Here is a 16,969-nt window from a genome sequence, read left to right on the forward strand (position 1 = left end):
TAAAATAATATTAATAATAAGAAGAAAATAGGTGGTTAAAATGTTAAATCATAAAGTAATAAGATTTTGAGTTTAAGGTAATTATGATGTTAGTATTTTGCATGTTTTAAGAATAATAATAATTTTTCAAATAATAATTTGAGCATGGCACTACAATTTAGAATAATATAATTTGGTTAGTTTACACTGTTTACAGAATAATATATTTGTTCACCATGAGGAAAGGAGAATATAATCTTAAGTATAATAGGATAATTACATTAAAACAATTCATTTGGTCACCACGAAGTATAATAATTAAAAATAAAAAAATATAATACAAATAAAGTAATAGGTATTCTAACTGGTAACAACTAACAAGTTTGATCGTCAATTGTTCAAAATTAAATCATAACTATAAAATATAATAAAATAATTTTTGAGAGTATTAATAGGTAAATAATAATATTATAATTTATAAAATATATTAAAACCAGTCACTTTAGCCAGTAATCAGTTGATCAATAAATATCAAGCAAATTTGAATACAAGCGCAATTGGTACACTAACCGTAAAATATAAGAGGCACAATTTATTGGTACACTGACCCTAAAATAAAAATGTTGTTTTAGGCGCAATTGGTCCTTGCCCATTTTTTTTTTTTTTTATTACATTACAATAGCATAATAAACTTATAAAAAATTCACAGCTGGAATAATTGAAAAAAAGCACTTACATAAAAATGCAAAAATATAAATTGGTTTAGAATGACGTGAAACGAATTTGTGTGTAGAAATTAGATTTCTATCTAATATAAAAAAGAAGCATTTGTTTTAAAATCCTAGCCCATTCATTTTAAATAAATAAATATGCTCATGTCTTAAAATGATTGTATGTTTTACAAAATGAGAGACATTTTGGTGGCGGTGGTGGTGGTGGGCGGGGGTTTATAACCCGTTACCACCCCTGGCTACGTCACTGACCGTCATTTATACGAGTACATTATTATTTGGTATTTTAATGTTAAAGAATAAAATAATAATATAACACATACATTTTTCTAAATAATTTCAAACAATAATTTTTCATTAAATACTATTTAAATTTTGAATTTATTTCAAATTGCATTTTAATTTTTAACTGTATTTTTAGTATTAATGTGATACTACCATTAAAATGTGTGATATTAAGTTTTTGATCTACCAGTTTAAAATGTTTAAATACTGTAGTTTGATCCTATAGCTGTTATAATACCTACATATTTAGTTTAGTCATATATTTTACTTAGACATTAAACTATATTGCTGAATCCACTTTCCACATACACAACACAATATTATTGTGTTGAACATTACCTAATATATAAATGACGCGTCACTTAAATATTCAAATCCATTGAAATGGTGAATGGAGAATACTGAAACAATACTATCAAGTTTTAGGATAAATACATTTTTTTAGTGTGACCCATGCTATAATATAGCGTGGGTCACACTATATACACCTACTAAAGTGTACTACATGTAGTACAATAATGATATAAAGTCATAAATAGATAAATAAACACCAAAACTATTTTCATTGACCATAATATTTGACTTATATATCAGAGCACTAAGTATGTTTTTGCTCTGGCCAGACCGTGAACTTGTATACAATTGTTACACATTTTTTCATACAAACATGTTAAATTTTTGCCAATGCCACATTGAATAAAAACATTTTATACATCCGTATTTCATTTATAACTATAATATAACTATATAACTGACATATTATAAAATTCGTAAGTATTTGTAAATAACTATTTTAAGTTAATAAGCTAAAATGGGTGAGCCAAGTCACGTATATAAATAATTTCTAGCGATGTTCAAATAGTAAAACAAACTATTCAAAATACTCATAAATTACTATTATTAAGTAAAAAAAAATCATTTGTAATTTTAAAAAATGTTAAAAAGAAATGTGCAATATCCGGTTGACATTTGATAATTGAAAGGTCACCTGCAAGCACAGTTTATAAATTACAGTAAGACGCCAGTGTCTATATATACTACTATTTACTAATACTACTAAATGGCAATTATCACGGAAATGTACTCCAGACTCCAGAGGTTCAGTCAAACATCCGCCTATAGTAGTATAATATACTATATAGTGTGAATATGACGCTGTCAAAGCAACGTGTTTAATCAAATGTTTTTTAAAATTAATCATGCTCAGACGCTGGCGGATTTAATCTACTCGGCGTATATATTATAAGAATGAATTGGTCTAATCAAAAATAGTCTGTTTAATAAATATTATAATTATACAAGCGAATGTTCGCGGTGATTTAAAATTACGCTTGGACATGATTACACCAAATGTGTATAAGGCGCACTCAGTGTATTCCAATTAGTCGTCCAATTCCAAAGTTAACGAATGAATTGGATCGTTTTACATCATCAAAATATGATTCATCTTTATCCATAAAATGTAAATTTCAGATAAATTATTGAACTAATTAGTTTAATATTTAAACGTTTTATTTATTTTAGTAAAATGTTACAACTAATTCCTACTCATTTTGAATTCATTGCCTGTTAAAATTGGATAGTATCATAATGCTCGGATATGGAATGAATACGTTAATCGATAAAATAAAAAAATGTATCGATATTTAAAAAAAAATAATTCAAATGTTTATAAATAGCCTTAAAATATAAGCGAAATATTTTGAAAATTAAATTATGTAAAGGTAACTGGTGAAATTTTCAAGTACCTATTTACGACTTATACTTTTTAAATAATAACAAATATTTAAAATCGGTTGAAGATAATTAAAGAACTTGGTGTTGAATTTTTTAACCTTAGATATAAATACAAACAATTTTAAGAATTTTCAACTACAAAATTACTTACAAATTTTCGCGATTTGAATTTTAAACGCTTATAAAGAAAAAGTGACTAAGGATTTTTTATTTTTTTAACTACATAAAGAACAACTTGTAAGAAACTTTGTATAAAATTTTTTGAGCACCCAAATTTTTTTTATTGACAATAAAAATACTTTTAAAAATCGAAAATTTCAGTTGTCTATGTAAATAACTCAAAAAAAAACCAAAATATTTTGAAAATTTAACTATATATAGATAACACTACTATAAACATTTGGTTTTGGTGAAAATTTCAAGTATTTACAGTAGTTCCTTTTTGGGTTACAACTATATAAAAAAATCGATTTTGTCGAAAACTGGTTTTGCGTAAAAATTCCCGGTTTTGCGTTACTTTTTTTTGTTTTTCTCGATTTTTGTTTTGAAAACTATTGGAAAATTCTTACTTTTGATCTCCTTAATGTACCTAGTGTATTCACTTTGCCATCAGAAACCAAACCTAAGGTTTGAAATTGAAGCATTATTTTGAAAAGTTATTTGTCATGAATTAATATGATCATGGGGTATTACACAGAACCAACAAAAAATCACACATTGTAAAATCAATACATTCATCACTTCGTTCAGAATCTAAAATGCATTTATTATTATAATATTAACTATTAATATAAATATTAAACACCAATAAAATATTGTTTGAGTACGTAATTTTTATAGAACGCGGCTAGTAAAACACTAGTCATATATTTGTTTAATTTGTCTATACCTGTAGTATATAGCTTTGCAGTGGTTGGTGTTTGTGATTAAAATAATAACTAATAGGCTTCAATGTATTTACGGTATTAACTACAAAGTATTGAAATAGTATAAAAATATAATTATGTTTATAAATCAATTCAATAAATTATAATAGTACTAATAGTAGTTATACTAAGACTTAAGATCTTACAGAATTACAATAGAATATTAAATAATAAATCATAAATCGTTTTATTAATTCATTATCTGGGTAGTATACAGATCAAAATGATTTAATATCGATTGTAATCTCGTTACTTTTTATAAGGTAGGTACGCCAACACGTACACGTCCACTATCAGGTGGCACTGTTTATACTGAAATGTAGATACACCGCAAGCATCGTATTTTACTAATAATATTATTGTTTATTTATTTTCAGGCAAAGTCGGATAATATAGCTAATATAGTGGATACTAGATAATAATATGTACTATATAAAAACGAGAATTAAATCACGATCCATTCAACAGCGTAGTACGATATTATCTTATCTGCAAACTGCAATAGCATTTGATTTTGATATCATAATATTCTTAATATATGAGAATTCGAGCGATTCGACTGATTCGAAGAAAAAAAATACTATAACCTTTAGTTTAAGTTTAGGTATAGGTTTATATTAAAAATTATAACATATAAATGTGTCTCATTGATAAAATCGAATCGTATAGTATAGAAATAGAAAATGCAATTCATGCGATATAACCAGTAGTGAACTAGTGAACGAAATTAAATTCACCGTATCGTATAAACAAATCGTACGCTGTTTTCAATAAAGAGAGTGGCTGAAAGAAGTCGTCGGACTCGCGCCGAAAAACATTTTAAGATCGCGGCCTTGTTACATTATGATTTATATAATGTCCTGGCTCATCGGAGTAAGTATAATACAATGCGAATTAAAAAAAATATATGTGTAATGAATAAATAATATGTTAAAACGAACGTGTACACCGAACTTCGGAATTATATAATTATATCGAAACTTCACGTCTTCACTATATTATCATACATTCGAACGTACGAGTGTAGTGTATCGAACAAACCCAGCGATGAGGGGTTAAAATCTAATTTATTTGGGAGAGGGACAGAAGGCGAATTTCCGTTTGAAATCGCGTAAAACTAAGTAAGCGCCAGTGGAATGACCCACGTCCTGGTGCTACGTGTATGCCACCGCCTTTTTAACGTAAAACGTAAACGTGTTTGTTATAAACTTATAAATGATAACTTGTTGTTTACTGTATAGTAGCTATTACTTCGATCGAGCGGTGTTCACCATTACCTACTTCGAAGACGCTATTGAATTCATTTTTATCGTTTAATGTAATTATTAATTACATCGAATTCGTATTATTTTCCGCGATCTGTACAAATATCATAATATATGATCATGATATATTAATATACGAATAGTTTCGTATAAATTCTAATTAAGTTTGTATTGTACACTTGTCTTGATTTACAAAACGTGTCCGTCTTAATGCGGAGCAAGCACCTGGATAACTATAATTATTTGTTATTACTCTGTAGTCATTACTGTAAGATAATATGTATCTAGCTATACAATCATTATTATTTGAGACTGTACGGGACTGTACAGGTAAAGCACAAAATAGTTTCATCTCGTACTCGAGAAAAAACTATCGAATTTCAATGGACGTCTTCGTATTTATAAGGGATGTTTGACAACCTATCTGCAATGTAGCACACTACATTATAACATCGTATCTATCGGTAAACCGTTTTGGCGTATTTATACTCTTTGCGCCCTTTAAAGACTGTAGTGAAATTTAATGACCATCACTCGCACCCTTTCGATCGTAAAAGTAAAAACAGTCGACGATACACTCTCGTACTTCTATTCGGTTCGCGTTTCCAGCGTGCGAAACGTTTCGAGTCATCGTCCGTCGGACCCGGACGAACGTACCGAACGTTTACGGTTTACGTAAAACGTACCGATTTCTACCTACAACACCACTCGGCACCCCTAGCGACCTCCGCGTCTCCCACCCTCTCACATTGTGGGCACCACTGTGTTCGGGACCACCGACCAACGGTTTTGCGCCGGCACCGGTGACGAGATATAATGGCGAAACAAACGACGACGACGACGCGAACCAAACCACGTACGTGGTATGAAAAAACCCCGAGCGACGGCGGCGGCGGCGGGCGGCGTCGTCGTTCACGGTTAAACGCGCGCCGCGTGTGGGTCGCTGTCGTCCGTTCGGGTGCCGGCGACGACGACGGGCGAGGAGGGTCGGGCGAACTGGTTGCCACTGCGGCGGCAGGGGGCGAGCGGGCGGCCGGCGTGTTTCGACGTTGCACACGCACACGTATAATATAATGATATATATATATATAATAACGCCGGCGTACAAAATAATAATAATAAATACGTGTACACGACGACCGGCGGTGTAATATTATTATTATTATTTACAGTCGGGCGACGGCGGCCGTGTCCAAGGGCAAGCGTCTCGTCTGCTGCTGCTGGTTCGCTCGGTCGCGTAGCGCGCGCACGCACGCACCCGCACGAGCGCGTCACGACGACCCGCCGGCGGCACGCACGCACACCGCAGCAACATGGCGGCCGACCGACCGAAACGCCGTCGCTCCCCCCCAAAACCAGCCGCCCACCCACCCGTCTGTCCGCGCGGCGTTCGCGTGCAGCTGCCGGCCTGCCTGTGCCGCCGCCCGCCGCCGCCGCCGACGACCGAACGCGCTCCGTGACGCCGCCGTCACGGCGCGGCGGCAGCCCTTCGTCGCGGTCGCCGCGCCGCCACGGCCACCAGTTGTCATCCATGCCGTCGCCAGCGAGCACGCCGAGCGCGCAACCGAGAAGACGCCGCCGCCGCCGTGACCATCATCATCCGCAAAACCGACTGCTGCAGCCGTACCACAGCGCTGAACGCGGTGCCGTCGTATCGCTACCAGCCGACACCACTACCAGTTCGCTGTCGCCGGTGGCCCTAGCCACCGCCGCCTCCGTAGCTTCCAACTCCGCCACCACGGCATCCTCCACGGCGTCCGTCGTGGCCGCCGCAATGGCGATCGCCAACGAGACCAACATCGATCTCATAATGATCAACAAAATCAAACAACACCAGGTGCTGTACGACACGGACGAGGACCAGTACAAGTACATCGACAAGAGGGACAAGGCTTGGAAGGAAGTGGCAGACGAACTCGGCATGCCGGGTAAATCGATTGATAATAAATAATAATAATAATAATAATAATAATAACGGCGATATTATAATATTATGTACTTGGCGCGATATTAATAGTATTATGTAGAAAACGTTATCGTGATTTCGATATTATAATAATTATAATATAAAATAATAACAATGTTTATATTATTAATCCGAGGCGCTTTTCGTGATAACGCCCCGCCGCTCCGTTTCAACCCCGCGTCAAGGTTACAAAATTATTTGCGCGAGGATCGTGTGATGTCGTCGTTCGCCGTTCGGCCGGTGAAAAATGCGCGTTTTCTGACGGTGGGAGAAACACATGTTGCAGGGGTTGTTTTGTGAGAGAAATAGTAATAGTAATAATAACAACAACAACAGCGACCGTACCCCCACCACGACGCGCGTCGCCCTCGCCCACCCGTGCGACGACCGAAAGACCGGACGGGACGGGATAATGTGTTTGGTGCGCGGCGGCGGCGGCGTCGTCGTCGTCGTCGTCGCCGTCGCGCGTCTCCTTTGTTCGGCGCGCGTATGTGCGTGTGCAAACGACGACGGCGCGTCCGTCGGCGGCGGTCGAGCGGTACGTGCGAGCGACCGAACGAACATGCGGTGTTGAGCGGTGTTCGTCGCCGACGGGCTGGAGGGGAGTGGAAATACCACAACGAAACCGGATGGGCCGAGCGGTTTGATGACCGCCGCCGCGCACGTATTCGTTATTACGCCCGCACGGCGGCTGCGGTGGCGGACGGGCGCGTTCGCTCGCCAGCAGCAGCAGCAGTGTCGCCAATCTCTAGACTCGCGCGCCCGGTGTGCGCGGCGTTTGGCGTATACGGCGCGCGGGCAGCGGTGGCGGTGGCGGTGGCAGTGGCGTCCGCTGCCGTCGTCGTCGGCGAAGGGTGAAAACTCCACCGGTTCACGGTTGCCGCGTCGACACTGTTCGGCGGCGGCGGCGATACGCGCCGGCAACGTCGTTTCTGTGCCGGAACGCCATCATCACCACCTCACTCGCGGTCCCCGTCACTGATACGCTCGTCGGGCCACAGCCTCGTGGTTTGCTGGTTCTCGTGGCGCCCCGTACCCTCCCGCCGAATTGTCGTTTTCCAAAACCCCTTCGCGTCCCTCCGCCCGACCGAGCTCGCCATAAACGACGACGGCGGCGGTTAGGTCGGGTAAGAACGTCGTCGACGACGTCGGCAGGGCTCAAGTCTTGGGGCTACTACTCGAGTTTACCACCGTGCAACAGTTGTCGATGTTTGTTGCGCTATTATTTTCACCAACAGCCGCCGCGTGTAAAACGACATTATACTACGACGACGTGACACGTTCGTTGTTTTTTCTTACGCTCGTTTCAATGTCTATACGACAAAAACAAAAGATTTATTATCGTGTTGATTGTTTATAACGACGCTAGTTTTACTCTTTAGGTTCGTAATATCGTTTTTTATCCCGACGGAGGAGTTGTGGAAGGTCGTGAAATCTAATTTACATTATTATATTATTACTGTTATTACGATAAACGAAAAAAATCAATACGAGTAAATAAAAATCGTTTCGTTTGTATCGACGTAAAACAATTACGCGTTTAGTGTTTGTTTTATTGTTTCAACATACGAGGTTTTGCTGTATTTTAAAAAACACAAATACAACTTCTTATATTATTAAATAACTAAATATCTAAATACCCAGTTAGAAAATATCGAGTGTTTTGGTACTGAAGGTTTTTTTAACTTAATTAATGTTTTTTTATTACGTTAAACAAAAACAAAACATTAAATCAATCATTGTCGACTACATAGATATATTAAAAGAGTGTAACTATAGAATATAACATAATAATAGCAGTGTGGGTATGACGAGCACGTGGAAAACTATAAAACTTTTTAATAGACTTTGGAGGGAATAACAACAATTTTCATTATTTAATTGATAATGAATTTACAACCGCTTAATAAATAAAAATATTTACATTTTTAATACATGAATTATATCCTAATTAATTATACTGCTCTGATTTTATAGCTTAATCGTGCATTATAAAATATAAATTGTACACGAGTACATTATATTTTATTTACCGTTGAATTATATTATTATATGCAATCATTTTATTATGAGCGAGTGTTAGTTTAATCGTGGGGTAATAGAAACAAAAGATTTAAGATAATATTATACGTAAATCGTTTATAAATCATTTAAAATGTACATGTTAATATTATATTGGATACGCGTCTACTACGTTTATTTGTATTCGTCGAGTTTGAAATTATATTATAAACATAAATGCAAAAATGCCATACGTTTTAAAAATGGAATTATCAATGAATTACACGTCAGTTCAAGTCGTTGTGATGAATTTTGTAAATATTTACATAACACAATATAAATTCCATTAGTAGGTTTATAATGAAGTACCTAATACTTAATGACATGACGTGTCACGTGTTACGTAGAACAGATTAATTGGCAATATTGTATTTACTAAATTGTCTATTTTGGTATAACACAAAGAAACGAAGTATAAGCATGCAAAAATATATGAAAGTATCTTTATAATTCTTTTAATTCCTGGAATATTTCATGTTTTTAAATCCTAAAATGTCAATATAATCGAAATTTACCCTAAATTTAAAATAGTATTAAATTCATTAAAATCTTTACGAATTTTCAAATATTTGCAACAGTTGAAGCAAACACATATTGACCGATTCGCGTTTAAATAATATAATCATCACCTTGGTGTACAAATTATATTATATAGTATTTTTAATTATATATAACAGTATATTAGGTACTTATACGGGACTTTTGAAATAATAAACAAATATTTGCCTTACGTCATCTACTATCCGCGTTGTACACGCGTGCACAAAAAAACGTGTGGTGACTATATTATATTGTCCATACTCCATCATTAGTAGCTCACTAGCTCGTTGATATTTACCAAAAACCAAAAAAAAAACCAAAAGTTAATCAATTTTTAAATTGTTTACATAATAAATTGAAAACACATTGATATTGTATTTATACGTATGTGTAAAATTAATTTCTAAAATATTAAAATAATTTCTTGCTTGTTATGATAAAGAATGTAAGGTTCAATTAAATCTGTGCAGAGGATATCAGTATCTTCACGAATTTTGTGTTTATTTTGTTCTGTTTGTATTGACGTTTTTTATTCTTTATTTAAAATTTTTACATTTTATATAATTAGTTTATAAATTATATTATTAAAGGAATTGATATCGAAGCCGCCATCTATTTAAGATTTAGGGATAATAATTGGGTCAATTTTTAGTTATACGTTGTGCAGTGGCCATACAACAGGTGGCACGTATAAAATAAAATCAAACCATTTCAACGACCAATTACTCCTCATCTGTATAAAATCTTCATCTACCCCTTAGAAAAAAAAAGAGAATTATCAAAATTTATCAATCTATGAAGCGTCTAAGAATACTTGTTAGAGATTTTACCATAGATAAATGTGCGTCGGTTCCGATATCTAGACATCGTCAATAATTAGATGCATGATATTGCACTATTCGCATATAGTTTATTTTAGCATATAATTATATGCTTGCGAGCATAGAGTATATTACACGACGTAATGTGTTGGACTGATTTTTGTTTTTGAAAACGAGTTTTAGAAACGTAATAGAATTTAAGGCGATCAATAGAATTAATTGAAACAAAACATAACGAACGATCGTATTGTACATATAGTATATGGTACGTATACAGATTACGCATCCTTACATATTATATCGAGTTGAATAGATTTGGTGAAGTTTTTACGAGGACTTTATATGCAATTTTCGTACATTTTATAGTTATACTGTAAAATTTGGATGGCATTGCTGTATTATACTAATACACGTAGTATATAAGTTATTTTCTTATTCATAAATTATTATTACATGGCTTGTTATGACTATACGTTGTTTATCTAATGATACCTACTGCAGATGGAGAGTGGAGAATGTTCATTATACGCGCGATACCGTTTGTATGTGTAGGTATCGCGCGTTTTAAGTATTTTGTATACAAAATACTAATTACATTATTTATCAAAACCTTGTCGAATAGTATACAGCAAATGTGCGAATATCGCTTATAGAGAAAGTAATGTAGGTATACGTAAAACGCTTTTATTTCTAATTGCTATCGTCGCTGACACAAAATGAGGACGTTTTAGAGAAGTCTTTTAATTTTATATTTAAATAACGCTCTGCATTTTAGTCATCAATCTTCTTATTGATAATATAAATTATCAAGTATCAAATTGAATAATATAATATGAGTATATGTCAACTTATTTTATAGAAATCTGAAATATAAAATTGAAGCAGTATTTAAAACTGACGACACCCCCTGGAAAATATTTTAATTGCTCCTCCTTGCCAAAAACAATTTTTTTTATTTGTTCATACAAAACCTTCCAATGTACAATGTATTACCTATGTTTAAATACATTGTATAATATTTATCAAAATTTATTTTATAGCAAGTATATATATTTTTTTAAACTTTCGAGTGGTGTCTTAACACCTAAAACACCTAATTGGCTATATGGCGACCACATATGGCGACTATATGGCAACCACACTGGTCGTCAAATTTTGTCTATAGCTTACAACAATATATGATAGGATTAGTGTAGAATATGATTTAAATGAGGGAACTTAAGTCTTAACCCATAGGTCTTGTTCTAAGGCTGATATATAATTATATAAGTATATAACAGTATATTATATTCTCTATACACTAGTACACTACTATAAGATCCATCTACGAGTACACTATACAGAACACACATAATATAAAAAACGGCAAAAATGTCAGGGGAAAAAAGTCCGAAAAACAGATAAAAAGTCCGTTCTAAAAATGATTTAAAAAAGATATTATTTATTAAGCATATACAGAATTATCAATAATATTAAGTTTGCATTAATCAAAGAAATCAATAAACTATCATTTTAAAAATATTTGTATATTAAATTATTATATTAAAATTAATACATAACAGTAAAAAACATAAATTATTACTGCTCCCTATAATACTCTTTTTCCGTGTCTAACCCTAATTGAGATATCATTGTGTATACAACTGTCTCTATATATAATAAGAGAAATTAAAAAATATTTTAAAAATGACTATTTAATAATAAAATTTATTTTTTTTAATAATTAATTTAAATAATTTTTTGTCGGCATGCGATTAGTATGCGGAAGTCGAAAAATATTTTAGTACTTATATTATAGATGATATAGTTATTTCAGCTAATATGCGATTATATAATTATATTTTATAGTATTATGGTTTATATAACTCTATGTACCTATCTAATTTTTGAGACTAATGACTGAGTGCTTTGACCAAGTTTACCGAAACAAAAAATAAATAAAATAACAAATAATCTAGCAAATAATAGTATTATATTATTTTTCTTTTATATGTATTACTAAAGAGCATGTTCTTCCATTTTAGTGAGAGTATATCTATATGTTAGGTATTGGAATAATGATTTAAAAATGCATGTTGTCATAAAAAAATTAAATAAATAAAAATTGATAACGATAAAAAAATAATATTTTTAATGACTTAAAATCATGTAAAAAAAATTAATATAGTTTTGAAATATTAAACAGTGCCTTAAGTATTCGTACGTTTAACAAATCATCTGATACTCATTATAATATCGAGCATTTATTTATTATGTCTGGTTCACATACTTTTGAATTTTTAAGTGCATTCAATTCATGATTGTTTGATTGCTGAAACACTTGAAACTAATTGTAAGTCACAGTTAAAATAAAAGTAAAATCACAATCCTGGTAAGGAAGTACGTAAAGAAGCCTTTTATATATTATTTGTTGTGCAAAATAATACTGTCAGCTGAAATAATTTGTCGACTATTTTATACCGCCTTGCCGGTATTACTTCCTATAATATAATATAGAGATGTATTGAAATTAAATGGATAGGTACATGCACGAGAAGACGCGCACCGAGGTGGGCCGATGCTGTAATCGTGAGTCACGCATTTCTAGATTTTCATTAATAATCGACCGTATCATAGTTTTCCGTGTAATTGTAAATAGTTTTATATGTGTTTAATTTAGACAAACTTAACTATTATAATAATTTCATCCGGCACGATTGTCGCATCGGTTTTAAACTATTACTATTTTATCAACTACCTGTATAATATCTCGTTTACAATATTTATGTAAATATTTATATAGTATATAATAATATTATGATGTATTTTCCACAGTTAATGATGTCAAATTGCGCTGGAAACGTTTACGCGACAATTTCCGAGTGTCCATCAAACGCACCAAAGGATTGAATCTCAAGCCCGGTCTGCCGTTCGTCGAGGGCAAGCCGTGGAAGTATCAAAGAGAGATGGAATTTCTCTTGCCCTTTATGCAAATCGGAGGGTGAGTTATTATATACGATATTTTTTTCAAGTTAACGCGTACCGTTGTTCGACAACGACTTTAACGGCTCGATGTCTGACCGCGGTAAATTCGTTTTTTATAGGTAGCCTTGTGACGGGGGGGCGACAACTGTCGTAACCGTATAGACGTTTGTTGTTTATAGGCCACTATAATAATATATGTATATAGGTACGTGAGAAAACAAAATAGCGGGCGCCAACTACAATAATCTTACGAACAATATAAAATGTCTCGGTCCGTGGCTTTGGGGCGCGTCCTGTTCCCCCACCCCGTTGGGTCAAACGTATGCAATCGTATACGACGTAATAAGACACTCGTGTTATCATCATATATGTATATATCTATAGCATGAATAATGATATAGAAGTTACACAACCACTGTACGTATATATATACGTGTTTACGGGCTGTATACAAATTGTAATGCTGCTACGTAGGAATAGGCGATACTTAAAACCAAAACTCAAAATGTTTAAATATTAAAAACGATCGATAATTTATTTTGATATTAGCTAATATATCCATTATGTATAGTGATTATGATTGTCATACTCGTATAATTATTCATGTTTGATTTCGTAGCACCTCAAGTGTTTATAATAGGTAGCGGTGGACAATTCATATATATTTCTTGTATGACGATGTCGATTGGTGTACATATTCGTTTGTTATAATAATTAAAAATCACTCGAAAACCGCGTATAATGGTCTATAAAGTTTAATATTGTACTACGCGGATAGAGGAATAATATAACGACACCTTCATAGGATTATTAGGATTTGTGTACGGACCGTGTTCGAACGTTCGGGACGACTAGGTCGGGATTTTTGTTCTGGTCGGTTGCCCGGTGGGTGAGAGACTGGGAAACTATGAGCGCCACACGATTTTGCTGTCGCGAGTGTAGCACGTACCTGTTGCTGCGCCTGACCGAGGATCTGCTTCGTGCACACGTTTATAACGTAGTTGAACTCCAACTATGAACCATTTGCCCACGCTAAGCAGCCAATTCGTTCATTGAATGGATGACGATAATAATATTACGTGCTATTCTAATACGATTCGTTTGAATGTTCCGATCGTATCGCATAATATAATATTAATTAATATGACGTAAAACCGGTTCAAAAAAACATTTTAATATCGCTATAAAATTGTTTGTCGACGATAAAGACGTATTGATCAGTGATCATCGTTATTGTAGTTGGTCTTGAAATTTTTTTTTTATATATGTATAAGAGATAAATATTTATGGCATTATAACGTATACTATAAATTATATCACTAGGCTCAGAGAAGTCGAATTCTGCAGGCGTTCATTAGTTGCTGTCTCTACTCATAAATGAAACATTTTCAAAGGAAAAATTAAAATTAATTTATAGTTGCTACATTTTATTATAAAATACCTACAAAATTGGCATAAAACTATTTCAACGAAGAAAATTAAACACGTGTTACTCGCTATTGTGTATTTTAAACTTGTTATTTATACTTTCGTTATTATATTATATGACGTACTTAATTTTATCGACAAAACACAAAAACATTTAATTTGTTTACGAGTTATACACTAAGTTCGTAAATTTATTTATAATGTCAAATTCCAATTCTCTAGCGAGGTCTAGCGAGTTTCAATAGTGTATGGCAAATGTGCTGTTTAGACTTTCATCACCCGCGGGCCGCGAAAGTGCTGCCCGGGAAAAGATCTCCCTCCATAACCACAAAAGTTTCCAAATAGTTGCTGTAGCTGTAAGCATATATAGACAATGGAACCCGATACCCGATTTACATTAAAACAATAGATACTTGACAGTCGACACATAGTTTAAGACGATAAAGTGTTGTGCTTAGCAAGCTCGAAAATATTTCGGCCTAGGTACTACACAACAGGTTGCTGAAATATAAACCGTATATACTATATATATATAGATAGGTAATAAACTTGAATAGCCGCCAAACGTAGCTTATTTGAGTTTTGTTTCTTCTTAAATTGAACTTAATTATATATACTACGTTGTTGTCTGTCGCCGATTATTTATTTTTTCTCTTGTTTCGTTTGCTCAGGTATTCCTTGAAGAAAATGCTGAACTTGGAACACTCACCTAACCAGGACTACTCGAGCGTGTACGGCGACGACTGCAAGACGGAAGGGTCGTCCAGCCCGTACAACAACATGTCGTACGAGTACGACGAGATGAACGAACCCCGGGTGGAGGTGAAAGAGATGGCGGGCAATTACTCAAACGACGAGGGGGGCGTGGACGACGAGCTCCTGTACCCCGACGTGGAGATCCTGAGCAACGGCAAGCACGAACCCTTGCACCGTGTCGCGAAGCGCGTCAAGCGGTCGGCCGAAGCCGCCGCCGCGGCTGCGGCCAAGGAGGCCGACTCGTCCGCCCAGCTCAAGCTCAACCAACACCACATGAACCACTACTACCACATTCAGCAGCAACAGCACAGCCACGCCAAGGTGCATCCCGTCGACCTGTTCTTCTACAGCATGGCCGAGACGACCAAGGGCCTGCCTCAAGCGTACCAGGCGGAGATCAAGCGCCGCGTGCTGGAGATCGTGATTAAGGCCGAAGAAGAGATGAACAAAAACAAAAACTACGAATGAGTGTCGTCGCGTACGATCGATATCTCTACCTCCTCTCTTGCTCTCTCCTCTCCTCTCTCGCACAACGAACAAACCTTTTTCGTTTTTGTACCATTCCAACTTTTTTTATTGTATACATTATATTATTATATATGTCCCGAAAACTCGAAATTTTTTGTTCGAGTTGTTGGTCGTTTGTGGCTCTCATATTTATTTTACAATCAAATCGCTTAATTTATTATTATAATGTATATGATTATTATTCTGTTTGGTGTAATTCCAACGACTTAATGTTACGGTTACCGAACGGTCGTGATAATAGATATCCTGAAACGTCCAACGTCAATTATTATTACACATCACTTATTAGAATTAAGGGATAATTATTTCTATTATTATTATTATTAGTATTAGTATTTTTGACTCGTGGAGATAAATGACGAGAATATATTATATATTTTTTTTTACTATATATAACGTGAATGCAGGAAAGCACTCTGAAATACATTTTTTATAAAACATTCCGAATTTTGCCACCAAATTGGCTTTGTGATAATAATAATGTGTTAAATAATTAGTAACTATGACTATATTATTATATAAGTTATGCATTCCATTGTAGCGTACCTATATACAGTGTAATTATATATTATTAGTGTAAGTCTGAATATTTCATATCTATTTAGGTTATGTAAAGATAATCATATTTTTGCTCAAACAGACTCTGCCTGTGCAGACTATGTGTGTACCGATTTTTTGTGTACAAAATCAATTTACATAAAATATAGACTTATAATAAGTACGAACACTATACCATGACAGTCTTATTATTATTATTGTTTTTTTTTTTTTTTTTTATATATTATATAAGTGTGTCGCAAAAGCAATCGTTGTAAATAAAAAAAACTATTGATATGAAAGTCTATTTATTTTTTTATTCTTGTGTGTTTGTAATGATTTCAATTATTTACTAAGAATTATTTGTGGACAACATATTAAAAATCGAACGTATAATAGCCAAATTGCGGCTCGCCACATAGACTTTAGCGGCTCGCAAAGTAAC

The 16,969-nt window shown here is 34.4% G+C and overlaps 1 protein-coding gene across 1 annotated transcript; it reads left to right on the top strand.

The window, feature by feature from the left end:
- Positions 1-6,352: 6,352 nt before the first annotated feature.
- On the top strand, positions 6,353-16,826 carry LOC114124453 (uncharacterized). Its single transcript, XM_050202015.1, has 3 exons — positions 6,353-6,851; positions 13,126-13,291; positions 15,375-16,826. Exons 1-3 carry the CDS (start codon positions 6,455-6,457, stop codon positions 15,925-15,927), a joined length of 1,116 nt encoding a protein of 371 aa, XP_050057972.1. The 5' UTR covers positions 6,353-6,454; the 3' UTR covers positions 15,928-16,826.
- The last annotated feature ends 143 nt before the right edge of the window (positions 16,827-16,969 follow it).

The sequence above is a fragment of the Aphis gossypii genome, chromosome 2 (genome assembly GCF_020184175.1).
Source record: "Aphis gossypii isolate Hap1 chromosome 2, ASM2018417v2, whole genome shotgun sequence".
NCBI lineage: Eukaryota > Metazoa > Arthropoda > Insecta > Hemiptera > Aphididae > Aphis > Aphis gossypii.

Coding starts and splice junctions, on each gene's coding strand:
- LOC114124453 (XM_050202015.1), top strand. CDS start 6,455: ATGCCGTCGCCAGCGAGCACGCCGAGCGCGCAACCGAGAAGACGCCGC. Junction 6,852..13,125: donor AGACGAACTCGGCATGCCGG/GTAAATCGATTG, acceptor TATTTTCCACAG/TTAATGATGTCAAATTGCGC. Junction 13,292..15,374: donor CCCTTTATGCAAATCGGAGG/GTGAGTTATTAT, acceptor TCGTTTGCTCAG/GTATTCCTTGAAGAAAATGC.